The sequence below is a fragment of the Colletotrichum siamense genome, assembly GCF_013390195.1.
Source record: "Colletotrichum siamense strain Cg363 chromosome Unknown KSG_Cg363_contig09, whole genome shotgun sequence".
Classification (NCBI taxonomy): Eukaryota; Fungi; Ascomycota; class Sordariomycetes; order Glomerellales; family Glomerellaceae; genus Colletotrichum; species Colletotrichum siamense.
Window position 1 is genome coordinate 3,547,480 of NW_023501022.1, and position 26,779 is coordinate 3,574,258.

Sequence of the window (26,779 nt, forward strand, 5' to 3'; positions counted from 1 at the left end):
TGCCTCCCCCCCGTGGAAGATCAGGACAGGAAGGGTCGATCGCGATCCAGGCTTGCCGTATGAGGTGGCTGCGGCAGTCAACAGAGGGCAGGAGGGAGTCCCGTCGTCGCTGCCCACCTGCCACCTTACCTCAGGGCACGCTGTGACTTGCAACAACCAAGGAAGGTGCATCACCGTGCCTGCGTGCTTGCTGTACCAAACGCCAACGCCATTGCCAGCACCAGCGCCAACCAATACCGGTCGAATGCTTGTTGGAGACAGAAGACACGCTTGCACTCTTACTTCATACATCGTCATAGGTCTTGGGCGCAGCTGTCTCATCGGGATACAAGCTTCATCTGTCAACCACTCGGGACAGGGAGCTGATACGCCGGTGCGTCTCCTCCGGCAGAGACCGGGGCCCCTGGCCAATTGGGGGCCGCAATGGCCCAGGCCCAGCCTGCCACGGCTGGATAACGACCGGGGGAAAGCACCTTTGGGGTTTGGCTGGCTTGCGTGACACTGGCGCTTGTTTCCGTCAAGCCTCGTCGATTTGATGGGGCCATTGCCTTGTCGGGGCTTGCAAGGGCTTGGGGGCGAACAGGCGTGGCATTCAGAGTTCTCGATCTGGTCCAGAGACCCTACAAACACGTAAGAAACCAAGGGATTTTCGTCATAAGTGGGAGCAACGGCGGGGTCACGGTGGTTGAAGAGGAGCGAAGATCTGTGGCTAGTGACGTTTAGGGCTGTGGAAGGAGTGAAAAGTGAATACGGATGGCAAAGTCCATACTCCATATCCATGCAGCGTTGCTAGACCTGGACACCTTGCCTCCGATCAGGTACGCTACCCACACGTGGAGGGGGAGGGGAAGGAGCTAGGTACTTCAGCTTCGGTACGTTTCCTCGTTCAAGTGCTTCAGTTGGTTGACAGACTACCCGCTGGTGGCATGTTCGAACGGTACAAAGTCTCGGAAACCAAGCTCCAGAGCTGCCCTTCAGAAAACCGAACAAACAGCGTCGCCGCGCGTCGTGTCTCACCGGTCTAGCACGGGCTAAAGGGTACCATCTGCAAGACATCGGGGTCGCTGGGTAAATGCGGATCCAACGCAATTCACGGGGCGCGGTTGTACGAGCAGGCACAGAAAAGACGTGCTTTGGTAGGTACGGATACTGGGGCTGAGGTTTGACGTTCCCGAGAAGGTGAGAACCAAGGCAGCGGAGAGACAGAGCTCCCAAGGTCATCCCCGCCAATGACGCAGTGCGGACGCACTGCTGATCCGCCCCTCCTGTGGCGTAAGCTCCCCCCTTGTCACGCTAGTCTGAGTGAGCGGGGGCTCGAGTGGCTGGTGACGCCTTAGCGCCAATGACGGGAGATTGTGATGTGGCTAGTGCATGTCTCTTGGCCCCCAATCCTTCAACCTCTCGGGGCTCGACTGTGGCGTCACCTACCCCACACGATGCGGTCATCGACCTCTCAGCTGTGCATATCGTGGCGCCAGCTCCCCTCAGCAACGCGGTATTGCGGGGCATTACGCCATGCGGCTCTCATCAGACAACACAGTCCATCCCATCCTGTTTCCCGCCGCCAAGGTATCCTCCCACCCATCTCGTCAGCCAAGATACCTCCCTCTCTGTCACTCTGTTCATCTTTGTTTGTGGCTCCGGACTGAACTCCAGTTTGACTGAACATCCCGGAACGCTGAAGGCGAACCCTTACGTTCATCCCTCCTCTGATTCCCGGAAATAGCCACACACGATCGCCCAGAATTGGGTCATTGTGAACGGAATTTTGCGCAATTCCCATCCCTAGCTCGCTGTTTCTTTGCTTTACACAGCCCGCCGTGCCTTACATCAACTCATGTCTCAGTACCCCTCTCGTTTCCCTCCTGCAAATTCCTTCCCCGCCTTCTTTCTCCCTCCCAAAAAAAAAGGCGTTGCTGCGTGACCTGTTTTCTAGAGCCGGGCCCCCTTTGCCGCCAAGCTAAAATAATGCAAGCCAGCCGCCGTTTTCCGCATGTCGTCGCACGTTTTCACAGGAAGCGGTCTCACCACAAAACCTGGCTTTTCTTGCTCCTGGCACGTAGTCCGAGCTCAGGGAAGAGCTAAGGAAGGACGGTAAGCTCGAAGCGGTCTGGTACCTTGGGGCCCTCTAGCAGCCGCAGGACCGGCGCTTCTACAGACCCATGGACCGCGGATCGTAGAATTCTGTACAGATCTCAACTCTACAGAGAGACCATGTACACAAGGGGAGGCTTCTCGGTTTCCGAGGCCTGCTTGTGGTTTTTCGCGGGATGGGATACGTAATTTCGATTGCAAATGGCACAACGCTGAGAACGGCTAAGGCGAGTGAGCGCAGCCCCCCGCTTGACCGCTTAACCTCCTCGAAGCGGGCTAGTCGTCTTGGAGAGGGGCACAGGCAAGAATATGGGGAAACCTGTTTGACAGCGAGACAAGCGTCCGAGGCATTTCTGGGGGGGGGCTACGTTCTGGAGCGGTCGAAATCTTGCAGCCGTGGGCGAAAAGCCAGTCACGAGAGCGATGCTGATCGGAGATCTGAGTTTGGAGTGTTTTTTTATTTTCGTCTCGGTCGCGGAGACGGGGGCTGTTTTCGGAACGGCGTGGCGGCTGCCGATACGAGGCGGTCAGCGAGGGAAATCATGCAACCGAGGCATTGTTGTTGCTCCCTCTCCGCTTGAGGCGATTGCTCGTGCAGGTACAGGCCTTGGCCGACAGTGTATTTTTGTAGATGGTCGAGCTGGCTAATTTGCGCGGTTGTACGGGAGATCGATCCTCTTCATCTCGCTTGCTGCCGCTCCGAGCAGATGTCGGGATTACTGCTTTGCCTTCCAATCTCTTCCCCCGTCAAAGCTTCGTTTTGAATGTTGACGCATACGTCATTTTTATCCTGGCGAATAGTGGCGGTTGCTGAGGTACGGTCTTGCGAATTCAATGTTTTACTGTCGCGGCGACAGACTGAGCACATCGGGTGCCGAATTACCCATTGGCGTGAAGACGGTCTCGATCCGAACTGCTCAAGATCTAGACAACGCAAGATCGACACTTCCGAATGACCTGATGTTTTGCGTCAGTTTCTTCACGATGGTTCTAAAATGTAGCACCATTATATGCCGGTGAATGAGGTGATGCCAGATAATGCATTGGTTCAGTCGCCCCAAAAAGGCGCCGAGACATACACATTGGTTTGAATTGGAGGATCACTGAGACCGGCCGAAGGAGTCTCCAGTCTTGTTAAGAGATAACTACTACCTTTGGCTCTTCTTTTGATCTCATCACCAACGGGAGATGATGGGAGACGATGGGCAGCTAGTTGACCCAACCTCTCAGATGGATAGATTTTGCAGTAGTGGCGATCCGATCAAGACGCGGCCGACTCTGCCAAGTCACCGGATGCCTCTGATGTACAAGATAACATATCATAGTCCGCTGAAGTGAACACGTATAGGTAATGATCGTGGATGTCTCGATGAAGCGGCCCCAGAGAGCGCCGTTATGGCGGGGCCGTTGAGGCCAAGCCCCCGGAAGTGGAACCGTTTCCCCGGATCGCCAAGACGTCAGCCGCCGCAACGCCCTACCCGTTCCCGCGGGTGGGTCGCCCGTTTGCCGGCATCGGCTCACCCGCACTAAGCCGATGCGTCTGGCAGTGGCATTCCCCGGCTTATCTTATCGTGTAAATGCATCCAAATCCTCACTAGAATTTAAAAGATGTACTTCAGGTTGGTGAGATAAATCGTGGAAAAATGGACACATTCCATATAGTAGTGATAGACTTCGAAATACATTATACTTCAATATCCAAGGGGGAATACATGTCACTGAGTAAACATCGATTCAAGTGCACTGTGATGTTGTAGTGTAGTATTACAGTAAAGTAGGTAAAATTGTACAAGGTCGTGGGGGTATTATAGGGGGTATCAAGTGTTCCAAATCGAAGCCTTCAATCTTCCTTCTCATACACTTCATTAACATGGGAAAATGACATCCAAACATATCTCTCCATCAAGGGCCGTGCGTATTATACGAGAACGATAAGACGATGTCCAATGCCTTGAGGGATTGCAACCTCGCGGCACACACATACAAGTTTGCCTAGCTGCTGCTTAGACGCGGGAGTTGTACCAGCGGCGGCGGTGAACGGCAGGGCGGTTGTCGGCGACAGCAGTGCGGCGGCGAACCCAGAAGAGGCCGATGAGGGCGGACGCAAGCCAGACGATGGCAGAGAGGAAGGTGAAGGCGATGTTGGCCTTGTGGCGGCCGCAGTCATCGCCGCGGGGGCTGACGTTGCTCCAGTCGAAGACGGGGCCGCAGCCATCACCAATGAGCTGGGGAATTAATGTCAGTATTTTGTTGTGGTAGGTCGTGTATTGGGGACGACTTACGTTGACGAGCAGACCAAAGGAGACAAACCAGAGGATGCTGATGAAGATGTCCATAGGCCAGTGGACGAAGCTGCCCGAGAAGGGCAGCAACCAGACGAGTGCGAAGACCATCGAGATGCTGGACACCACGATGGTGTAGATGAAGCGGCCGTTGTCCCACGAGGAGGCGTTGTCGTGGGCGTGGAGGTACGCGCCGGTGATACCGGTCACGATGGCGGCGAAGGCCAGCTCCGCGGCGCGGAAGATCATTTGCACAATGCGGTCGATCGCCATTTTGGTGATTCGTTTCTTTCTTACTTAAGAAAAGAGGTAAAGTTGGTTGGTCGGGAGGTTGTGGCCGTTGCACAGGGAAGTGTTTGTTGATCTGCTGGTGGGTTGTCTGGTCTGAGGAACAGGAAGGGATGGGAGGGAACTGAGATGGATAGTCTATTTATGAACGTCCGGGATGAGCCAAGACAAGACAAGACTCACGAGGTGTGAGAAAGGTCTGGATCGGACCAACAGGAGTCACATCAGGATGACGCCCACGGCCAGAAGCAGGTTTGGAGGAGGAAGGGAAAAATTGGCGGCCACCTCCCTTGACAAACTTACACCGTCATCTCGTCACCGCGCCGAGATGAGCCAACAGGGCCTTTTCTTCACGGCTCGGCTTGCTAGCTTGTATGTGTGTGCCACTACATGGATAGAACGCGGCGCCAGAGCAAACGAGTGTGTAAGAATAGTGTAACGACAAAGTCCCGAGACCTTCTTTCCTCCTGCAGGACGGGGGTTGAAAGAATGCTAGACCCTGCCAAGATCGCTCGCGTATTGCCGGCATCTTAGACGAAGGGAGGGAGGGAACAAGGGGATGTGGGCTAACGTCACTGGGACTGGCATCGCGCAGCGGGCTTCGTGGCACGCTCTCGAGAGTCTGTGAGCGCTGCTAGGCCAGGCCCAGAACCAGCGAGAAATGGACGGCGGCGCTTGGTACCCTGCATATGTGCCATTCAAATGAGGTCATCTGGCTAGGGGAGGAAATGGGCAGACGGGAGGGACGGGTGGGCTAGGGCTGGGAGTGGGCTCTGATAGGGCGGCGCGTGGAGGCAGCCCGGGTCGTGAGGTTTGAAACAAGCCTTTGCGGGGGCCGCGATGGGATGTTGCGACCCTGCAGGCTGACGGCCTATTCTTTTTTTCTGGCTCTGTTTGTAGATTGCTAGCCTGCTTGGATTGAAGTCATTATAAAATTTGGTGTTCGCATGTTGTCAGCCAATGCGCGCGGTCGTCTGGGCGGCAGCAGTAAGTTCAGCGCCAAAGAGCCGAGACACTGAAGCCAAGGAGAAAGAAAGCATCTAGGCCATCATGACTTTGGAGTTTGGGCAAGACCGGCTTGCTGTCGTATGACCTCATCACGATATTTGTCGCCTGAGACGTACAGCGTCGTAATCCTGCCTCTACGAGCCTGAAAAACAGACCCTGGACTGAGTAATACAAACACGGAAGCTCGGCAGGAACATTTCACGTCGCGACTCATCACCAAGAACGAGGCCCCGACGTTGCGAAACCTGTGGCGATCGCTGTGGCTTTCGACGAGCCCAGAATGCTCCCGATCGGCAAACTGGGCAGCGATGGGCGCATCACAGGACCTGGATGGGGTGATCTGTGTGGCTAGTGCCCTGCCTGGTGACTCAGGAAAAGTTCCTTTTCGGGCATGTCGTCGCCCAAGACGCGCAGAAATCAGGGCTGCGCGCGCGTCGCAGGCGGGAAGACAAAGGTGAAAGTGACGTCATTTCTTCATTTCCCTTTGGGGGTGTGGTGTCGTTGCGGCAGGGCCATCGGTCCAACCAGCTTCAGCCACACGATTCTCAAGCCCCCGGGGGGCTTGTTGTGGCAGCAAATGAGACCAATTTCTCATGCACGTTTGATGACCGAAGAATGAAGTGGCTGGACCTCCCGGGCTCATCAAATGGCATCCGCTTTGGTTGCATCGTGTTGTCGTAGCGCCTTTCCTACAACGCTGCAGCGCAGTGCATCGCGAGACTAGAGAGCCCCCCTTCATGTCGGTACTTGAGCGCTGGTGCGCCGCCGGGCTGATGCCCTCGAATTGTTACGTAGGGCCAAGCGCCGTGTCCGCTTCATTTCGTTTTCGCGCCGGACTGGTCTCCTAGGCTCGGGGCGGTCGATTTCGAGATGGGGATTTCGATCCGGTCGGTGAGTGGACCACGGCCACGCGTTCGATTTGTGAGGATGATGTCGTCCAAGACTTCGAATGGAAGCCGCCGTGCCGTCTTTCCCTTTCCCGTCGTAGGTCTGGTCCGCAGAGGGAAATACTGTTCATCCGACAATGAAGGACTTGGCGTCGATTCAAGGTTAGGGAAGGATGCGATGAGATGTGCTGCGCGGAACAAGCCCGCATTTGTGGAGACCTTGCGGAATATTTGACCTCGGTCTGGAAGGTTACCGGCACTTTGTGGGTCTATTCTTCGGCTTTTACCCCAGACTTCTCGGTGGAGCCCCACAAATTGCCGACCCCGCGTGTCTCACATCGTCCCGGGAGTCTGGATTCATCCTTCCAGCATGAATCTGACAGATATAAGATAGTTTTCGAGGGCTTTAGAGCTTGAATTTTGGTTTGAGACATTGGATTGAAGTGTCACATGCAGTATTTCGAATAATCCGAGACCATCCGACATGAAGCCTTCCAGCTCCAACACGGGCTTCTTCCAAGAACTCCCGGTCCTGCCGAACCAATTTTTTGATGATGCCAGCTTTCAGAGAGCATTGAGACGTGAGACATAGTGTCCTGATGATGTGTTCGACTGCTGATTGTAGATAGTATTCGTCCCAAAAGATGTCGTCAGCCGTGTTGAGGTCGAAATCGCCCAACTCGGCGAAGACGTCCTGTCCGACCAGGTCTTCGAATGGGTCACAGAATCTGAACACAACAAGCCGTATCTGAAGGGCAACGGCCGGGATTCTTTCGGGCGGCCAAGAACCGAACTTGTCGTCGGTGAAGGATGGCGCGGCTTGCAGAACTTTGGGATCGCAAAGGGCATCGTCGCCACCGGATACGACACTTCTCTCGGGTCGTCTGCTCGCGTGATCCAGTTTCTGAGAATACATCTATGGAGCCCCTCCGCATCGAACGTGACCTGTCCGTCGGCCATGCAAGACGGCGCGGCGAGACTGCTGCAGCTGCACCTGGCTAACGGTGACCTGGATCCCACTCAACGCAAAGTTCTCGATAACGCCTTGCAGCACCTCCTGTCCAGAGACCCCGCAAAGGCGTGGACCAGTGGACAGTGGATGACTGAAAGGATCGGCGGGAGCGATGTGTCGCTTACGGAGACGGTCGCGACGTACGACCCGTCAGCGCAAGCAGGCCTGGCGAACGCCGAGGAGAACGTCCCCCTCGGCCCGTGGTCTATATCCGGCTTCAAGTGGTTCTCGAGTGCTACGGACTCGGCGATGAGCGTTCTTCTGGCAAGAACCCAGAACGGAATCAGCGCGTTCTACGCGCCAATGAGGCGGCATGATCCTTCAGCAAAGACCATGATTGGAAAGTCCAAAGGAACTGGCGGAATGGAGTTGAACGGGGTTCGGATCCAACGACTCAAGAACAAATTTGGCACCCAGTCTCTGCCCACCGCTGAACTAGAGCTGGAAGGCATGAGAGGCTGGTTGCTTGGAAAGGAGGGCCGCGGCATCAACGAGATCAGCACGATTCTCACGCTCACACGGATACACTCCGCCGTGGGTGCTGTGAGTTACGTTGGCCGCGGGTTAGCCATCGCGAGAGCGTATGCCAAAGTTAGGCAAGTTGGCGCAGGACGAGGCAAGAGGATGCTGCTCGCCGAAAGCCCCTTGCACATGCAAACACTGGCAGATATGACCGCAGAGTATCACGGTCTCATGTTGCTCACATTCTTCACATCCTATCTCTTGGGCTTAGACGAGCACCCTCAGGCGAACAAGTCAGGGCTGCCCCCGGCGCTTGCCTCTATAACCCCAGACCAAAAGCACATCGCACCTCTGCTGCGAGTTCTGACGCCTCTCTGCAAGGCGTACGTCTGCAAGAAGTCGATCCCGCTGCTGTACAGCTGTATGGAAGCTTTGGGTGGCGTCGGCTACTTAGTGAACGAGGAAACAGAGTACCTCAATATCTCACGCATCTATCGCGACTGCTGCGTCCTCTCAATCTGGGAAGGAACGACCGATGTTCTGGCAACAGATTTCTTGCGGGCGCTGAAACATCCAAAGGGCGGCCAGGAATCCATCGATGCCCTGGACGCCCTCCTCGGCAGCTCGAACAACTGGTCTCAGGTTGCCGAGGCGAGTTCCTCCGCATGGACGCCGTCCGACTCATGGCATTCAGTCAAGACGGAGATAACACGGGGCTCACAGGAGGACCTCGTCGGAGATGCGCGGTCTATCCTGTGGGCGGTAGCTGAGGCTCTCACGGGGGTGCTGCTGCACGCGGACGCGAGCAGGGATGGCAGCGAGCCAGCATTCGATATACTCTCGCGCTACAGGATCCGCACCAGAGGTGAGACCTCTGTCGGCAGAGCGGCTAAGGCTTCGGACGAGCCGCAGGGCAGCAAGGAGAGGCTCGCGAGGAACCATGCCATTGTGTACGGACGGGCTGGAGGGCCAGATGCGTCGCCGGCGCTGTCAAAGTTGTGATTGATGATGGTGACAGGTTCCCGAGCGCGTGTGTAATTTCAGGGTGTGTGTGCTGCGAGGCGAGAATGATGTTTCTCTCATGGAAATTCCAGTTTCTCTGATCTCCCACGTGGCCTCCCGATGCTCCCGTGAAGTCTGACAACTCGCGTATGCATAACAGAGCTCCCTCCACGATCGACACGGGACCAATTAACAAAGGGCGCCCTCTAAAGATCGGTGGTTTTGCAATTCCAGACGACGGGCCCAAGGCACAGAAAGCCCTGCCGATTAGGACAGCACAGCTATGTACGTGCGCGGGTGCAGTGGCCAGTCTGGGATTCCTGTCGCGATGATCCCCCACCACCCGTACCTCTGGTCGATTTCGAGTCCCCGATTCGCGAGTGCAAGGAGGTCCGAGGGCGGCCCTAGCTCCAATTGCAAAAGGATGTTCTGTTTGATCAGTAGCAATTGGGTTACTATGGGACTAAATAAAGTTTCAGTCCGGGCGGCGTGTTAGACGTGTCGCATGCTCCTTTGACCGGGATGATGCTCGCCGAGGTGCGTCTCTTTGTTCGCTGCTGGGGGTTTCTCCCCGCGCGCCCGTTGTGTCCCCTCTCGACTGCAAAAAAAAGCAGAAGAATGCAGAAGACCTCAGGACGCGATTCAAGGAAGCTCCCACCGGGTGTTTCTTGTCCCGTCGCCGTCCAGTATCTTTTGTGAAAATACAAGCTTCTCCCGTCGGCACGATTTTGCTCGTCCCATGGGTATGGATCGTCAATCTGCCCCCACCCCCCACCGAATGACATCTCGCCGACTTCAGCTTACTTCGCTGATGATATCTGTGCCATCGACGATGCGCGGATGCCCGACCTCGTCGAGAAGGAATCATGCGGGGGCCAAGTTCGAATGTGCACTTGGAACAGGACGACACTTATCTGCCTGAGGTCTGGGTGAGTTCGCGCGTCTCTGCCTCTCCGCTGCGACTGACGGGGCTCATATTGACAATTGACTTAGACGTGGTATGCCATCGGAGTGTTCGTGATACTGTTGCGATACGCGGTGCGATTTCGAACTGTCGGGTTTCGCGGGTTTCGGGGCGATGACTGGCTTGCTCTGCCGGTGTGTTATCCAACGGCTCTCGCTCTGAAAAGATTCATGTCTAACAGGCCCTAGTACCTCGCCTTATACTCGTTGAACGTATACATCGTCCAGATTACGTATCACACGGGCGGGAACATCGACGTTACCGCGGACGCAGTCAAGTCTCTTTCGGAAGACGACGTTCGTATTCTTGAGCTTGGGTCGAAGTTGGAGTTCGTCTCTTGGTATTCATACCCAGGCTGTATCTGTAAGTTTGGCGCATTCCATAGGCGCGGGGTGCGCTCTGATAACATCGAATAGGGGTGTTGAAGTTTACCGTACTGTTCTTCTATAAGCGCCTGACGCTGGGAATTCTGCGACGAAAGACACTCATCACGTTGTTTTGGTTGTGCGGTCTGTCATATATTGCTTTGTGCCTGACCGTAACGCTAAGTTGTCAACCGTACGTTTTGCAAAAGACATCAAATGAGAGTGATGTTGACATAAGGTGCTAGATACTCCGATAACTGGCGAATCCGACCACTGCCAGGTCCCGAGTGCACATTTCGACCGCAGAATTTCTGGATGCTCCTGTGGCTAAACATTCTAACCGATGCCGCCCTCCTCTCGATCCCAATACCGATCCTATGGCACCTACGGGTTACCCTGCGCCGCAAGGTTGGAGTCGCCATCCTCCTATCATCAGGCGTCTTCGTCATATCGACAGCCATCATCCGGGCGGTGTCCACACTCACAGGAGCGCCGTCCGTGATCAACATCAACCGATGGGGCTTCCGCGAACTCGGCGTCGGGCTCGTCACCGTGACGCTGCCCGTGCTGAGCCCCATCTTCACGCGGCCCTTCTGGCGGCGCGGGCCGTACATCCGCGACTACTACGACCGACTGCGAAACCCGAGATCTCCCATCAACAACGCGAGGTTCGGCAACTGGCTGGGCACGATGGTACTGCGGTACATTGACGAGGAGGAAGGGGCAGTCTTCCGGGAGCCCGATTCGGCCAAGGCGTTGGAAGATGCCGGGTACCAAGAATACGCACAGAGGGCAGGGTCGGTCAGGAAAAGCAGCAACGAGACTTACGAATTGGAGACGACGAGCGGCGGGACGAGCGCGAAAAGCATCACGGGCATCGAACCGGCATGATATACTGACTGATACACAAAATATGGTGAGGGGTACTATGAGCATTTTGGCAGCGGAACAACTGGACAGCATACCCTCACGTCTTTGATACACGGTAATGTAATTTATGATATCCTACGCATAAACGGCCTTGAGAAGAAGAAGAATGCAAGAATTTCGAAAGAGCCGCTGGCATATCTCTCGTGAACCCCTCCGAATCACCAACCTTTCCCGCCATCCCAATGGGTGAGGCGGGCTGCTGTGGAATATTTGCTACACGGAGTTATGACCCGTGAATATGAAAATGATCGGCGTAACTCTTACTGCCACATGTCTGGACAGTCGACGGACTTTCCACAAGACCGGCATTGGTCCGGCGCCCCGTGCAGTCGGCAAGCACGCAAACCGAGAGCACGTATGGGATGTTGTTGGGATGAGTCTATTCGCTTTCGAATTTCATCCAAACTAAAGCGAGAAGGGTGCTGTACATGACTCAACCAAGAAGGAACAAGCTGAGCGATTGGCTTGTTGCTGATCAGAGCGCCAAATACACTACATGGATTCGCCTACAGCGTTTGTTCATCCTGTCGGCACCCGAGCCTGCGGTACACCTCTTCTTGCTGCTGTACTGTGATGATGTTTCGTTTGAGGTTAGTCACCGCCCACGAGGAAAAAGGAAGTTTCAGAGGGGCACTCTGTCTCAACGAAGCTCGTGATTGGCCAATTCGACCTGGATTGGACCCCGCGACCCCACGAGCGATAACCCCGCCGACCCAAGCTCATGGCTAGCTTCAATGAGAAGCTCTTCAACTTCACTCTCACTCTCACCTGCTTGCTCACGAGTTGACTCCCAAGTGAGAGGAACACAACAGTCACCGTCACCATGGAGGATCTCGTGCGTTCATTCAACGCTCTTCATCGGCCGCGAACCACTCCCACCGGCCTTCCCAACCACTGGGTCTTCACCGTGAACCACGTGCCGCTTCAACCACCTGGCGATGTCGTCTTCGCCGTTCATCCACAAAGTAGATTTGTTCTGCAATCTGGACCGGGTCAAATAAAATCTCTGTCCACCGTCGCCGAAAAGGCCGAAGCCGCCATCCCACTCCTTCTCAGCACGTTCGTCAAGGGCAGCGAATCTCCCGGCGGCAGACAACCAGACGACCCCATGCCCTTCGCCCCCTGGACCTGGTCAATCGATGAACCCCAACTGTCCGCTGCCATCGAGGCCGGCCTCAAGAAGCACGGAGTCACGCAGGAGCTTTGCAAGCTTGGAACCAGCACCGCCGAAGAACAGGAGATTTTGAAGGACTCGTGGCTTCGTGTCGTGGATAGAATGATGCAGTTCCTGGGCGGAAACATGCCTGCGCCGTCTGCGATCAGCCCGGGCGACCGCTCAAAGTGCCACGGCTGCGGAGCGGACAGCGCCAGCTTCTCGCAGCCGCTGAAGAAGTGCTCGGCATGCGGCCAGGCTTGGTACCATTCGCAAGACTGCCAGAAGACGCACTGGAAACAGCACAAGCCTACCTGTCTTGCCAACCGTCCGAGCAAGGCCCCAAGAAACGGCACGACCAGCTCGCCTATGGAGGCCATGGGCGGGTCGTTCGCGAGCCCATTCATGAACATGAGTGATGATGATGCCGGCGAGGAGGCATACAAGTATTACAACAAGACTGCGCGCGCCAAGCCTGAAGCACAAGCGCTGATGAGAGAGCTCGGCCTCGCTGTTCCAGGCTCCGGGGCTCCTCCCGAGGGCATAGCGTAAGCTCCCGTCATACACGCAACAGGAAATTCATGAGGAAAACCAGTAGCTAACGCCATGCAGCAAACCAGTGCGCCGCCTCATCCTCGCAGGAAAGGACACGCCTGAGAACATGGAGCTGTTCTACGGACCACACTGGCGGGCGGGAATGGGCAAGGAGCACCAGGACAGCAGAATGGAAATCCTCCTGAACCCGCCTCGCGGCTCTCCGAGCTATGCGATGAACAAGTGGCTGGATGAAGGCGCGCCTGCGAAATCTCCCCGTCCGGCGACGGAAGACGAGAAGACGAAGATCCAGCAAATCAAGGAGATCCAGGAGAAGGTTCGACAGAGGGTCGGTGCCGGCAAGCAGCCCAGCGGATCTGACATGCAGGCGATTCTCAAGTCGTTCGGAGCGGAATGGGGCACCATGATGCCCCTCTACACGCTCGCCGTCAACACGATGGACCAAGGCGTTCAGGCACCTAGCTGAATGCCCTGGTCGATAAGCTAGGAGGGTTAGAGAAAAGTCTGGAGTTAATCGGGATGTAAGGTAGCTTCTTGGGTGAAATGGCGCAGAAAAAATCCATCACGGGGATGATAATGAAGAAGCTGAGACGGGTGTCTCTTGTCGCTGTACTGTCTTTCGTCGCCTGCGCCTTCTCCTGCTGCACGCAGGCCTCATCGCATTCGAGTAAAATAAGGCAGAATTACGGCAGCATCGAAGATGCAGGCAGTTAAAGTGTTTAAAGGTGAATGGCCTGGAATGTGACAACCAAGTTGGGCCGTTACCTTGGAAGGTTCAGAACTGCCCCGCATTAGGCACCCGCCTCGGCAGCCCGCCAGGGTTCTTCAGCGCATTTTAGTGCTCCCACTACGCTAAAGTCGCGTCGTCGCGTCTTCCCACCCCGCCATCATCCACTTCCCTGCGTCATCTACCTTACCCATACCAAACGGCGAACCATGCGACTTCCTCCACGATGGCCGCCCAGAAGGAAAATGCGATAGTCATATCCGATGAAGAAACCGCAAGCGACATCAGCGAGCCGAAGCGACCGAGCGAGAAAGCCCTTGGCAAGCGCAAAAGTGATCTCGTGGACTTCGAGGTGAAGGAAGTGTGGGATGACGACTCCGACGAGGAGCTGCCCAAACTGAAGAAGCGCAAGGCGCAGCTCGTATCAGGCCGGAAGGGGAAGGTCAAGGCGAAACCCAAGGTGAAGGGAGGGAAGAAGGCCGCCGCGAGTAGCAAGCAGCCCGACGATAGCGATGAAGACGAACTCGACATCGCACAGGTACCCGTGTACATCAAAGAACGGAGGAAGAAGTTCGACGACAAGCGCGAGAAGTTACGAGACGCCGGACTTCTTCTGCCGCCAGAATATCACGACTTCAAATTCTCCGAGGACGAACGAGGACTGCCTTTGGAGCGGCGACCGAAGTTTGATGAGAGCTCCAAGATCAAGCCATGCCGACCATACAAAGACATCGAGCTGGAGTATTCGGCGGGCGTCATCCCAGCATCCATCGCGCAATACCTCCGCGACTACCAGATTGTCGGCGTCAAGTTCCTGCATCGCCTGTTTGTGTACCAAAGAGGTGGCATCCTAGGAGATGACATGGGTCTCGGCAAGACGGTGCAGGTTGCCAGTTTCCTCACGGCAGCATTCGGCAAGACGGCCGACGAGCGTGATTGGAAACGACTGCGCAAGATGCGTGATGAAATGGGGCGGTGGTATCCCAGAGTGCTGATCATCTGCCCGGGCTCCATCATCGAGAACTGGAAGATCGAGCTGAACCGTTGGGGCTGGTGGAAGGTTGGCGTCTTTCATGGCCCCGGAAAGGACGATGTCTTGGCTTCGGCCCGGTCTGGTCGGATCGAGATCATGATCACCACGTACACAACCTACAAGAACCACGAGAGCTACGTCAACACGGTCAAGTGGGATGCCGTGGTAGCTGACGAGTGCCATCAAATCAAAGAGAGGAGCTCGGAGATCACCAAGGCTATGAACGACGTCAACGCCCTTTGCCGTATTGGCTTGACGGGTACAGCAATTCAAAACAAGTACGAGGAATTGTGGACACTTCTGAACTGGACGAATCCCGGTCACTTTGGTACCCTATCAGAGTGGAACAACACCATAACCAAACCTTTGAAGACAGGCCAGTCGCACGACGCGACGCTCATCCAGTTGAAGAATGCCCGCCTTACCGCGCGCAAGCTGGTCAATAATCTGTTGCCGGGCTTCTTCCTCCGAAGGATGAAGACACTCATCGCCCACCAACTTCCCAAGAAGACGGACCGAGTTGTCTTTTGCCCGCTCACTGAATCCCAGCAGGAAGCGTACAAGAACTTCCTCAGTAGGCCTGATGTTGAGCTTCTTCGTACGCTTTCAAACCCGTGCGCGTGCGGATCAGGCAAGGGCCAGGGTTGGTGTTGCAAAAAGACGACCGAGGATGGGACGCCGTGGCAGTCTATCATCTTTCCGTGTGTTGTCACCTCTCAGAAGCTGGTGAACCATCTCACTCTGCTGGTACCTCAAGGCACAGAGACCGACGATAAGCACAAGCGTGAGATGCGCACTCTACGACACTGCTGCCCAGACACTTGGAAATCTCTTTACGAAAACCGAGACGCGATCATGTACCTAGCGAACCCTGAGTTCTGTGGCAAGTGGAAGGTCCTCAAGAAACTTCTCAGGTTCTGGCATGAGGCCGGCGACAAAGTCCTCGTGTTCTCTCACAGCGTACGCCTGCTGAGAATCCTCCAACATCTCTTCCACAACACCAGCTACAGCGTCACTTACCTCGATGGCGGCATAAGCTATGAAGACCGACAGAAGGCCGTGGACAATTTCAACTCCGATCCGACTCAGTTCGTCTTCCTCATCTCGACCAAAGCTGGCGGCGTTGGCCTTAACATCACCTCGGCAAACAAGGTTGTCATCGTCGACCCCCACTGGAACCCATCCTACGACCTCCAGGCCCAAGACAGAGCCTACCGTATTGGCCAAGTCCGTGATGTTGACGTCTTCCGTCTTGTCTCCTCCGGCACCATTGAGGAGATCGTCTATGCCAGACAAATCTACAAACAGCAGCAGGCAAACATTGGCTACACGGCCTCCTCCGAGCGCCGTTACTTCAAGGGCGTGCAGCAAGATACCGACCGTAAGGGCGAAATCTTTGGCCTCGAAAACCTCTTCACCTACCGCGAAAACCAGCTCGTCATCCGCGACATCGTCAACAAGACCAACATCGCAGAAGCCAGAGTCGGAAACGACATCGCAATGACCACCGTCGACATGGAGAATCTCGTCAAGGAGGAAGACCTCGGCGGCGCCGTCAAACAGGAACCCGCAGACGCAGAAGACGCCGGCATGTCCCAGCTCGCCGCCGTGCTCGCCGCCAAAAACCAGAAAGACTACCTCGGCACCGTCAAATCCCAACAGCCCAAGTCCGACGCCGTGCAAGCCATCCTGTCCGCCGCCGGCGTCGAGTACACCCACGAGAACTCGGAGGTCATCGGCACCTCCAAGGTCGAGGAGCAGCTCTCGCGCAAAGCCGAGATGGCCGCGAGCTCCGACGTGGACCCGGAGGGCGACGGTGCTCTCTTCGCCGACAGTCAGGTGTTTGACGCGCACGCGCAGAAGCTCAAGGGCTTCTCGTACGTGTACAACCCGCCCGAGGACGTGATGCGGCGGCAGTTCTGCTCGATGGCCAGGGAGTTCGGGTTCGGCAGCGCGACGGAGTTTGCGCTTGTCGTGGGCAACTGGACGCAGACGCAGAGGCGCAACTGCCTGGAGGCGTTTTACCGCATCCGCGAGGGGAAGCTATTGGCTGAGGAGACGGTCAAGGCGGAGGAGGAGGTCAAGGTCGAGGTTAAGGCTGAGACAGACAGATATGACGCCGATTTGGATGCCGAGACCGATTATGAAAGTGACCACGCGGAGGAGGCGGTGAAGAAAGAAGAGGCCAAGACCCAGCCCGTCAAGGGGGACGTCGGCATTGTTCCTTCGAAAAACCCTATTTGGATATACGACTCGGATGATGATGAACTTTAGGCGTTTCGGGATGGATCAGATACCCAAGTGTTTAAATGAATAGACGGTACAACGTTGAAATTTTGATTGCTGTTCCTTCTCTTCGGGCCTTGATTGTATGAGAATGGTAATTTGAGCCCGAACCTCGGCCGACTTCGCTAGTTTTCTGCTCTCTGGAAGCCGGCACGGACAACCTCGGCCAACACTGGGCTGCCCGAAGTCCGGGGCGTCGACGGGCGCGGGCCCGCAAGGCAGAGTCTCCGACGGAGGCACCCATATCAATCAATCTAGCGAGAGACAAAGGATAGATGGCTCCGCGTCTCTACAGTACCTCATGCGTACCCTAGAGAAGCAAACATAGGACATCCCGAGTAAGGGATATCATAATACGAACTCACGCGGGGAACTCTGAGTTGCTCAGCCTAAATCCGAGGAGCAAGATACCTGATGCGGAGAAGTAATACGAGTCCGTACCGTCAGCCCTACACTTTCCCCGGTCCCTGTGTATCATGCAATGGAGATTCACCGCCGGTTCGCCTGCGCCGGCGGAGATTTGCGCGCGCAGGTAACTATCTCCCCTGGTTCAACTTGACCGAGGTTTGACCAAAGCCCATGCCATCTGAGGTTCTGTATATCCCAACCATACGGTTCTCGCTTATATAGTTTGGAGCATTCGTACAGCTGTTCATGACTTGTGTGTTGAAGCCCGTCGCCTAATGAGATCGCGATGGGATGAACTGAGTTAACAGGGGTAGCTAGCGACCGATTGCAACATCGAACAGTCGGTTACAACATGACCAACTTACACTTTGCAAGAAGGTCTGGCGCGTTCAACAGGCACAGTTAGAGTTGTCAGTTGTCCGACGTCTTTGAGTCCGAGCGAGTATCATGAGACGGACCGGCAAGACATACCGTTGCCTACATATCTGCGCGAGTCAATCTCGAATCTGGGTATGATACCCTTGAGATAGGGGACGAGGAGAGACCTTTACACAGGTCCCCAGATCTACCAGGGCGCGCGGACGAGCAAACCCCCGGAGAAAACGGGGAAGAAATCATGCGGTCTGGCAGTGCGGGCCAAGTCCGAAGAGGGCCAGGGCCCGCCCCAAGGGGGCTGGGTGCCGGATGGCCCGGCCTTTCGCTTTCGGGTTCGGGAGGAGCGGTGGCGGAGTCGGCGACGGAAGGCGCTCCGGATACTGGCTCACTCCACGACGGTCAAAAATAACGAGCAGAGGAGTAGATTTCAAGTTGAAATTGAACCAAGGGAAATGGACTCTCAAAGGAACTTGAAAGAAGCCCAGCATTTGCTGCGGCAACCAGGCCCGCGGCGTCATGTGTCTTGGCTGACGACCATCAACCATTAAGCATGTCAGGCCAAATGCAACTAGCACAGCTGTATCTGTACTGCCACAATAGGTCAACAAGTCTCCGTATGATAGGGTTATCGTGTAGAAGACCCCTATGGAGTTCGAATACTAATCAGCATAGCTTAGGGGGATTTAATATATTTTGAGTTCTCCCCCTGACTCGGTTGTGATTCTAGCGGAGCACAATCGGACTTTGAGCATCTCTCCGGGACTTGACCTTCACAGGCTACAGACTTGTGAGGAATGATTTACTTATTTAAAGACTGTGGGATTCGTCGTAGCTAGTGCCTACTTTGCTTGAATCACTCACAACTCACCTCAACTCACCGTTTCTCAAAGCCCGTCAAGACTCAAACGTCTATCCACACATAAGTCACCATGCGTTTCGCCAACCTCTTCGTCGCGGCTGCTGCCATGCTCCTCCCCGCCGTTGTCATCGTAGGCCGACCTCTATACTATTTGCTCAAAATGATACTGACATTACCGCTCAGGCCGGCTACTGTGACGGTACGGACTGCGTCGACAGCATCAGCAGATGGTCGTGCCCGAAGCAGTGCCCTAGCGACGGCACTTGCGCCATCAACGTCCCTTGCTAAGCTCGCCAAGCATGACTGCGGTGATCGGCGCTGGGAAAGGGAATTGACGGGGAACCTTGGTCTTAGTTGTGTGGGACGGGGGAGGAAAAGAATACAAGCTGAGGATGATAGTATTCAAGAATGTGTTTTGAGATTTGGTCGGTCTGCTCTATGTGCTCACTTATAGCCCAATCTTAACACCACTTACCTCGTATATGGCGGTCCATACCCGTGTAACCATGGGTCCCAGTCTCGAGCATCTGCGTACATGTTGTCAACCCCCTCGAGACCTGCAAGGTCGTTATAAAGGGGGTCTTGCTGCAGTAATCCCGGGCCATCAAACCCAAGATCCTGAAACTGTAAGGTGCTCGCCGGAACGGATAGAACTGGATCAACCATGTATGCAGTCTGTCCATATCCTTGGGGACGTTCATCTGCAAGACTTTCACGGTGCAAGACTTCATGCATCGTCGCTTTCTGGTAAAGAGACATGACTTCCACCGTCCGAGTCTGTAGGATTGGAAGGATCCGTCCTTGGCGGAGTCGGCAGACTCGGAATGGCTCGCAGCCCCCTTGCCGCAGCCCAGTCGTCATATATCCTTTCCAACGCCGAAGAAAGCACAACATGTTCGTTTTCGATGCGTCTGTCGGATGGACTGCCGTGAAGAAAGTCCGATATGATGTTGGCCCCTTGGCTCGTGAAATACTCCCGGAAGCTGCGAAGGTCTTCGGAGAGATCGTTGTCGATGTATGCTGATGTCGGATGAGGGTGGCCAGGGAAGCAAATATCCCATATGGCAAACCACTTTTCCTCCTCGGTTTTTCTTGGATCCGCACGACGGTGAATCTCCTGAATTTGAGCGCGGGTGAGCCCCTGCCTTTGTACACCTCCCGGAATAATCTGGCACTGCCGCGCGCGGACATGCTGGTCATGGGCGTCTTCGGTCTCGAATACGGCACCGCAGCAGGCTGACGTTATGGGCGCCTCATGGAATTGATAGAGATGTTGCTTGACATATTTGATTTTGCTGAGAACCTTCTTGTGGCATTGGCGATGATTCTCGGGATCTTTCTTCCAAAAAGGGCAGGCAAGCTGTCTCCCTGAAGCAGAGGATGAAGTTGGGAACTTGGCACGTTTATAGCCTGGTCCAGCATCATCATTCTCGTCCAAACTTGGTTGATCTTGCTTGCCAGTGTGGGGACGTTTTCTTGCGTGATGAGAAGAGTCTGGGGTCGAAACACTTGCTCGCTTGGTGCCCTTCTCGCCGGCTGAGCTACCCCTTTGCTGAACTTGCCACAGACGGTAATGCCGAGTGACGGCAGTGATCGCGTCATTCAGATGGTGCTGAAAGGGGTCGTCCGGGTGGATGTGATGCTCCTCGATGGGCGACTCCGGAATAGAGAAGACGCTGGACTCGATAGAGGAGTTTCCGTCGCTATCACCAGTCGATTCCGAGCATTCTGCGATGCAAAGGAACATTTCGGAGCGTGGGCGCGATGAAGCTACTGAACAAGGGATAGATAGAGGTGTAACTTCGGATCTTGGTCGAGGCTTCATCCTTGACATCGACAGGAGGGTATTTTGGATGCATGTGGTGTCTGTCTCAAGCTTGGGCTGATCACCCGGTTCTGATGAACTGGCATCGTCCAGTGTTTCGAGAGAAGGGCGGTCAGGAATCTGATTGTTGAATCTTTGAGTTGGTGACGAATTGGTTGGTGACTTGGTTGGGTTCTCTGGCCTCAGGGCTGTGCTCCCCCTGACTCTTCGAAGGCCCTTTGCTTGACGTGATTGTTCGTATGGCTTTGGGCATCTCTGAGTAGCTTGCCCGTAAGCATCAGCACTCTTTCCGCCGACAGGGTTGGCAGACAAGGCATTTCTGCGGAACGAGGCAGTGGAAAGGCGAGACTCAGGAAACGATTCCTCGATATCGGAATCATCGAACTCAACACGGGTAGGGATACGATGTTGTCGACCTTGCTGTGACTGTGGATTGACCATGGTCCCCGTAGAGCCAACCCCGGCCGTTGCCTCTCGTCTCTGGATGCTTCCATCGGCACCACGGAGGTACTCAGACTGAATACGCCTTCGACGGTAATCTGAGCCGTAGCCAGAGTCGCCCGAGATGCGTTCGCGAGCAGTCTCCTTGGCCGATTCGGAACGGCTTTCGAGGCTGTCGATGGAGGGAATACTCCGGCAGTGTTTCCTTGATTTTAGACTGGAGTCTGATTCCTTGCCGCGGAATGGTAGGGTTGGATGGACCTCAAGCTTGGTCGAACATGTACGCCTCCCTTCATCGATCGTAATGGCCGAAAGCTCGTCTGGGGACGCATCCATGAAAGACTCGTCTGGCTGGTATTGCAAAGCGATTGCACGGCGGGTTGCGCGGTCCATCCGGAGGAACTTGGCTGCCAGGTCGAAGGAGGCCTCTTCGTCTGTACGTGCAAAAGCGTCGTGTGATGGCTTTCGATCTCCTTTGGCGTCATCATCAACCACACCGACTGCCGTGGCAGTCCGCGCTTCAAGGTCTTGCAAGCCCATGATGGAAGAAAGCCTAGGTGATTGAGAATCTCGCACTTGCGCAGCGCGAGAAATGGCAGAAATAAGATGCGATGAAAAGAAGGCGCGCCTTGCTTCTATTATGCTCAAGGGCGCAGCTGCGCTCTTCTCTTCCTGCAGGCTGCGCCGCTTGCGCAGGGGGGCTGCTCTTGCTAAGGTCATCTGCCTGACAGGGCGGAATGACGATCTAGCCAATGATGGCAGCAGCACCCTCCATCAGCATCTCCTTCCGCGACATGGGAAACGCCTTCCGCAGATTTATGCGACATCGCGCAAAAGGTTGCGTCGCCAGCCCTGACGCTTCGAAGAGGCTGCGAGAGAGGATGACGATGGCTTCCAAGGGCGCGCGCGTGCCCTTTGACTTCTCAATTGAGCAAACCTCAACAGAAGAAGGCAGACAACGCGAGGAGTCAAGTATGGTGCATATCATCTGGTTCGCACATATATCAACAGCTGAGTCCTCAGGACAAACATGTACAGGAGTGCTGAAAAGCATCGTCAACTTCGTCATTCCGGGTTTATCCAGTGAAAACCAGTGAAAAAGCTTGCCCTGGAAGCAGTCAGCCATTGGGATCATTAAAGCCCTAACCCACCATCTTGAACATGTCTCAAAGATCCGCTCCCTCTCCGAGCACCACATCAAGTGGCCAGTGAGTAATAGTGCTTCGCGGGTATGGCTGGTATGCACGCGTGCTGACGGAGATCCACAGAGCCTGGAGCAGGCCCTCAGCGCCGATGCTGGGGTCTTATCTCACAGCTCCCCCGCAGCTATCAGACGAGCTGTTCCATATCGCGGCCACCGCGCCTTCAAACCACCACATCTCGACCTCCAGGCACAGCCAAACTCGGCAAAGCCTCGCTGCCTGGAACGCACAGTGGAGCCAAGCAGGCCGGTCGACTTGAAGTGGTCGGCCAGCGCGAGGGGCGCCTGGCGCCTGATCGCGTGTAGGATCAAATGCGACCCTGCCATGGCGAACCAGTTGGTGGTGTGTGGTGGGGTTTTCCATCAGACACGAAAGCGTGTGCGATTTGTTAGTTGTTGGTCATGCAAAACGACCCGGGGCGTTGATGAATTGGCGGATGTGATAGGCGAATGGGAAAAGGACTGTGAATTATCACCAGCAATGACGGCATGCAGGAGGGAGAAAACGGGCATCCATGGATGTGGAAGGAAGCCCGTGTTGTACGATTGGCAGTTGGTTTGGTGGGGAATAGATTAGAGGCCGGGGAGTGGGGCCTACCGCGATAGCTTGTGTACGATAATGGCATTAGGGCTGCTGAGACACCCGGTACAGGCATAGATGCCCCGCGAAATGCTTCCCTTCTCACTGCGGAAGGTCATCCGTCTTTTCCGACTTATAAACGACCGCCCCCTGGTGCCGCGTCTTCTTCCTCTTATATTTACGCCTGAACTCGCTTTGGGACTTTGGGAGAATACTCGCGGCGACCAGAAAATCCCCCGATTCTCTTCGCTTCGACCACACGATTGCCATCATTGCCCACCCATTCTCACCACTCATTAGCCCCCTGAGCGCCCGCCATGCCTTCTCTCATTGACCTTGCCCAGCTCGCCAGGGGCCTCATAGGTCCCTGGATTTTCCTTTCGTATTCCTTCTACTACCTCCCTGGCACCATCATCCGTCTGATTCGCGCCGGTGATTTTGGCCGACTCCTCTCGTTGTCTCGTCTTCGGGATGCCTGGTTTTATGCCTTCTGGGGCTGGGCCGGGCCAAACATCCGTGCCGGCAATAGTGACCGCATGGTTGCTCTCCTCGAAGGCCGTGTGACCGGCGCCGATGTAGTCAAAGACCCCGTTCACCCTCCTGTGAATGGCGTCGTCTTGGAAATCGGCCCTGGCTCCGGACTGTGGGTAAGCCTCTTCGCCAAGGACAAGCCTGCCACCATGGCTGCCGGTGGTGTGAGACGCAGAGTCGCCGATGGCGTGACGAAGGTGTACGGGGTTGAGCCCAACACCGAGCTGCATCCAGCCCTGAGGAGAAGTGTGAAGGAGGCAGGTCTAGAGGGTACATACGAGATTGTCCCCGCGGGTATTGAGTCGTTGAACGACCCGACCGTGTGGGGAGGCAAGATCGAGAAGGGCAGCGTCGATTGCATCGTGTCTATCCTCTGCTTGTGTGGTATCCCCGAGCCGGAGAAGAACATTTCCGAGCTGTACTCGTACCTCAAGAAGGGCGGGAGGTGGTACTTGTATGAGCACGTCGAGGTGTCGGTCAACGAGCCGCTTCGGCTTTACCAACGTAAGTCGGACCCAAACATACGCATGAAAACGGGACGCTGATCGTGTGTTTGCATGCAGGGTTCATCAACCTCGTATGGCCTCGCGCCTTGAACGGCTGCGAGCTGTGCCGAAACACCCGCAAGACGCTGGAGTCTGTAGGACCCTGGGAGAAGATTGATGTCGCGCGGCCACCGATTGAGCCATGGTACCAGCTAGTACCACACATCTTTGGAACTTTTACCAAGTAAAAGACGTTCCTCAGCGACAATTTTGAAAGCGGAAGACGGGATGGTTCCTTCTCCAACTGAGGGCTGCCCGACAAGTCATTGACTTGAGGGGCGGCGAGCCTCCAGGTTCACTGCCACCGAGTGGTCGAGGACGGGAGGAATCTGCAAGCACAGTGTCATCCATGTACAAAGTATGATAGAAACAGAGTCTCTGTTGTCCGAGTGTTTGCTCTTACCGTTGCCACAATCCAGTGTCCCCTACAGCACCCAGCCTGACAAGAATCATACAGTACGGCCCGAAGACGGCCCTCTTTCCTCGTGGCCGTTCCCTTGAGGGCAAGCAAGCTCGTGCTTGGATCGTCACGTTCCTCACGAGAAGGAAACTGCTCCCTGGACCTTCCGCACCGAAGTCAGACCGAGCCTTCCATTTGCAAACTACCGTCGCACAACTAAAGAAGGAACTCTCTGAGGGTAGCTGCATGTTGATTGTTGACAGATGCACTATATAATCTTTGCTTCTCAATGTCTGCTCTTTGCCAATTTTCTCCCCCCAAACAACATCTTTTCCCAGATCTCCCCATTCTCCGCTACCACTGACGGTGCATCATTGCTTGCTCAGCATACTCAGCCTTGTTGGTATCGCTCAGACTTATTGTTGTTCAGCTTAGCGTCGCGTTTCCACCTTCTATTTCTCATCCACAACACCATGCTCTTCACGGGTGCCACCTTGCTGGTCGTCGGCTTCGCGGCCACACTCGCCAGTGCAGCTCCACCCAATGCAGCCCATGCGGCTACAGATATCTCCAACAGCTGCGATGCCGCGATTTCGGACAAAAGATGCTGCTTCGCTCTCACGGTCAAGCAAGATTTGGGCAACGGAAAAGTACAGGATTGGGGCTACGTCAAGGAATCCAAAACCGGCCAAATCTTTGTCGGATTCGATATCAACTCATATCCACAGGGACACTTTTGTTTTCATGGCGACCCAACCTTTGAGGGAACCGATGGGATACAGGACGGCATAAACAAGTTCTGCGACTTCAGCCCTAGACACGAGGGGATTTTCAGCTGCTTTGGCATGGGATCACCGAGATTCGGCACCACCAAGACAAAGCTGTCTGATGGGAGCGAAATCGTCATCCTCACACTTGATGGAGTTGATTCTTTCAGTATCTGCCCAATTGATGCGAAGAAGTCACTCTTAAGCCTCGTCAACATTAACATGTTCCCCACTGATGGCTGTCATGGAATTCGCCTCGCACTGAAACCGAAAACGCCCGATACTTGCCCCAAGTAATTCTAACATGATTCCGAAATCCTGGTATACAAAAAAAAACCATGAAGGGAATGCAAGACGCGAGGGGGTTAGGGAGACGGTGGTGCTCGTGGGGGCGGATGAAGACATGATCAGAGAGTATCCATACACGCATGAATACAAAACATTCTTTATTGAACCTGATTCCCTACTTGACGTCCGAGGACTGTAACTTTGCGTTCAATTTCAAGAATTAAGTTCATTATTAAGTCACACGTTGCTACCTACCAATCTCCATCATGACTGTGCCATCGTCATGGGGGTCAAGGGTTGAGCACCAACTCTCTTCGCTTCCTCGTTAAGAGCATCCACCTCAGCCTGTACCAACGGGATGCCAGTCTTCTCTCTCTCCTGCTGATTGAGTTGCTCAATCTCACCTGGGAAGTAGATGCGTTCCACACCAGCTGCCTTGTCTGAGCCAACGACACGCTGGTACAGGTAATCCATCCTCTCCCTAAAGTCATCCAAGCTCATGAACAGGTCCGGCTTGATGGCGACCAAGAAGTGGCCCACGTCTGCCGGCTTCGAGGGGTCATACGGATTTGTTACATGTCCCGCGAAAGCAGATCCTGACAGCACCCCCGAAAACACGTCCATCATGATGGACAGCGCCGAGCCCTTCGGCCCGCCCATGGGAAGCATGACACCCCCCAGCGCAGCCTCCGGATCATCCGTCGGGCGCCCCTCCGCATCCAACGCCCAGTCCAAAGGAATCTTCTCGCCCCGCCTCTTGGCCTTGTAAATCTTGCCCCTCGCCGCCACCGACGGCGCCATGTCGAGAATGAACGGCTTGTCCTTCCCCGGCGCGCCGCACGCGATCGGCGAGACGCCCATCAGCTTGCTCTTGCCGCCCCAAACCGGCAGCGCGGGGCTGGAGTTCGTGAAGACGAGGCTCATCATGTCGGCGTCGATAGCCTGCTGCACGACCCAGGCGCTCATGCCGAAGTGGTTCGAGTGCTTGACGCTCGCCATGCCGATGCCGAAGACCTTTGCGGACTCGATGGCGGCGGCCATGCCCATGCTCGCGGCGACGAAGCCGAAGCCGTTGCGCCCGTCGACCTGGGCGACGGCGGGGGTGATCTGGGTGAGCTCCGGCTCAGCGGCGGCGTTGAGGACGCCCTGGCGCACGCGCTCCATGTAGGAGGGGATGCGGTTCATGCCGTGGGTGTCGACGCCGCGAAGGTCGGCGGCGACGAGGCAGCGGGCGACGGTGGCGGCGTTGGGGGCCGGCACGCCGTTGCCTTTGAGGATATCCTCGACGAGGCGGCGTGCTTCGGGTGCTGAGATGTGGATTTTGGGTTCTGTTGCGTCTGCCATTTTGGTGGTGTTTTCTTCGTTTTGGTGATACTGTGCAGTGAGGTCGTACTGTGCAGTGAGGTCGAGCAGATGCTGGCCTTTGAAACACCAGGGACTGTAAAGGAGAATGCTGGTAAATGGTTATTGTTACGATGAAATTTAATGAGATGTAATGGGTATTATGAGAA

The 26,779-nt window shown here is 55.3% G+C and overlaps 9 protein-coding genes across 9 annotated transcripts; 6 read left to right on the top strand and 3 right to left on the bottom strand.

The window, feature by feature from the left end:
- Nucleotides 1-4,097: 4,097 nt before the first annotated feature.
- On the bottom strand, nucleotides 4,098-4,649 carry CGCS363_v013652 (uncharacterized protein; the record flags this gene model as incomplete). The annotated part of the gene is made up of 2 exons (XM_036645501.1): nucleotides 4,098-4,319; nucleotides 4,377-4,649. The coding sequence occupies 2 exons, from the start codon at nucleotides 4,647-4,649 to the stop codon at nucleotides 4,098-4,100; spliced, it is 495 nt and encodes a 164-aa protein (XP_036489504.1).
- A 2,394-nt stretch (nucleotides 4,650-7,043) lies between these two features.
- acdh-11 (Acyl-CoA dehydrogenase family member 11) lies at nucleotides 7,044-9,035 on the top strand (the record flags this gene model as incomplete). Its single annotated transcript, XM_036645502.1, has 2 exons — nucleotides 7,044-7,140; nucleotides 7,189-9,035. 2 exons carry the CDS (start codon nucleotides 7,044-7,046, stop codon nucleotides 9,033-9,035), a joined length of 1,944 nt encoding a protein of 647 aa, XP_036489503.1.
- An 866-nt stretch (nucleotides 9,036-9,901) lies between these two features.
- CGCS363_v013654 (uncharacterized protein) lies at nucleotides 9,902-11,255 on the top strand (the record flags this gene model as incomplete). The annotated part of the gene is made up of 5 exons (XM_036645503.1): nucleotides 9,902-9,964; nucleotides 10,029-10,133; nucleotides 10,188-10,362; nucleotides 10,416-10,557; nucleotides 10,610-11,255. 5 exons carry the CDS (start codon nucleotides 9,902-9,904, stop codon nucleotides 11,253-11,255), a joined length of 1,131 nt encoding a protein of 376 aa, XP_036489782.1.
- An 862-nt stretch (nucleotides 11,256-12,117) lies between these two features.
- CGCS363_v013655 (uncharacterized protein) lies at nucleotides 12,118-13,468 on the top strand (the record flags this gene model as incomplete). The annotated part of the gene is made up of 2 exons (XM_036645504.1): nucleotides 12,118-12,995; nucleotides 13,060-13,468. The coding sequence occupies 2 exons, from the start codon at nucleotides 12,118-12,120 to the stop codon at nucleotides 13,466-13,468; spliced, it is 1,287 nt and encodes a 428-aa protein (XP_036489781.1).
- Nucleotides 13,469-13,955: 487 nt separating this feature from the next.
- SWI2 (Switch 2) lies at nucleotides 13,956-17,036 on the top strand (the record flags this gene model as incomplete). The annotated part of the gene is made up of 1 exon (XM_036645505.1): nucleotides 13,956-17,036. One exon carries the CDS (start codon nucleotides 13,956-13,958, stop codon nucleotides 17,034-17,036), a length of 3,081 nt encoding a protein of 1,026 aa, XP_036489780.1.
- A 2,381-nt stretch (nucleotides 17,037-19,417) lies between these two features.
- On the bottom strand, nucleotides 19,418-21,496 carry CGCS363_v013657 (uncharacterized protein; the record flags this gene model as incomplete). The annotated part of the gene is made up of 1 exon (XM_036645506.1): nucleotides 19,418-21,496. One exon carries the CDS (start codon nucleotides 21,494-21,496, stop codon nucleotides 19,418-19,420), a length of 2,079 nt encoding a protein of 692 aa, XP_036489502.1.
- A 1,558-nt stretch (nucleotides 21,497-23,054) lies between these two features.
- Mettl7b (Methyltransferase-like protein 7B) lies at nucleotides 23,055-24,001 on the top strand (the record flags this gene model as incomplete). Its single annotated transcript, XM_036645507.1, has 2 exons — nucleotides 23,055-23,772; nucleotides 23,832-24,001. 2 exons carry the CDS (start codon nucleotides 23,055-23,057, stop codon nucleotides 23,999-24,001), a joined length of 888 nt encoding a protein of 295 aa, XP_036489779.1.
- Nucleotides 24,002-24,686: 685 nt separating this feature from the next.
- On the top strand, nucleotides 24,687-25,277 carry CGCS363_v013659 (uncharacterized protein; the record flags this gene model as incomplete). The annotated part of the gene is made up of 1 exon (XM_036645508.1): nucleotides 24,687-25,277. The coding sequence occupies one exon, from the start codon at nucleotides 24,687-24,689 to the stop codon at nucleotides 25,275-25,277; it is 591 nt and encodes a 196-aa protein (XP_036489790.1).
- Nucleotides 25,278-25,532: 255 nt separating this feature from the next.
- yjmC (putative oxidoreductase YjmC) lies at nucleotides 25,533-26,612 on the bottom strand (the record flags this gene model as incomplete). Its single annotated transcript, XM_036645509.1, has 1 exon — nucleotides 25,533-26,612. One exon carries the CDS (start codon nucleotides 26,610-26,612, stop codon nucleotides 25,533-25,535), a length of 1,080 nt encoding a protein of 359 aa, XP_036490134.1.
- Between the last annotated feature and the right edge of the window lie 167 nt (nucleotides 26,613-26,779).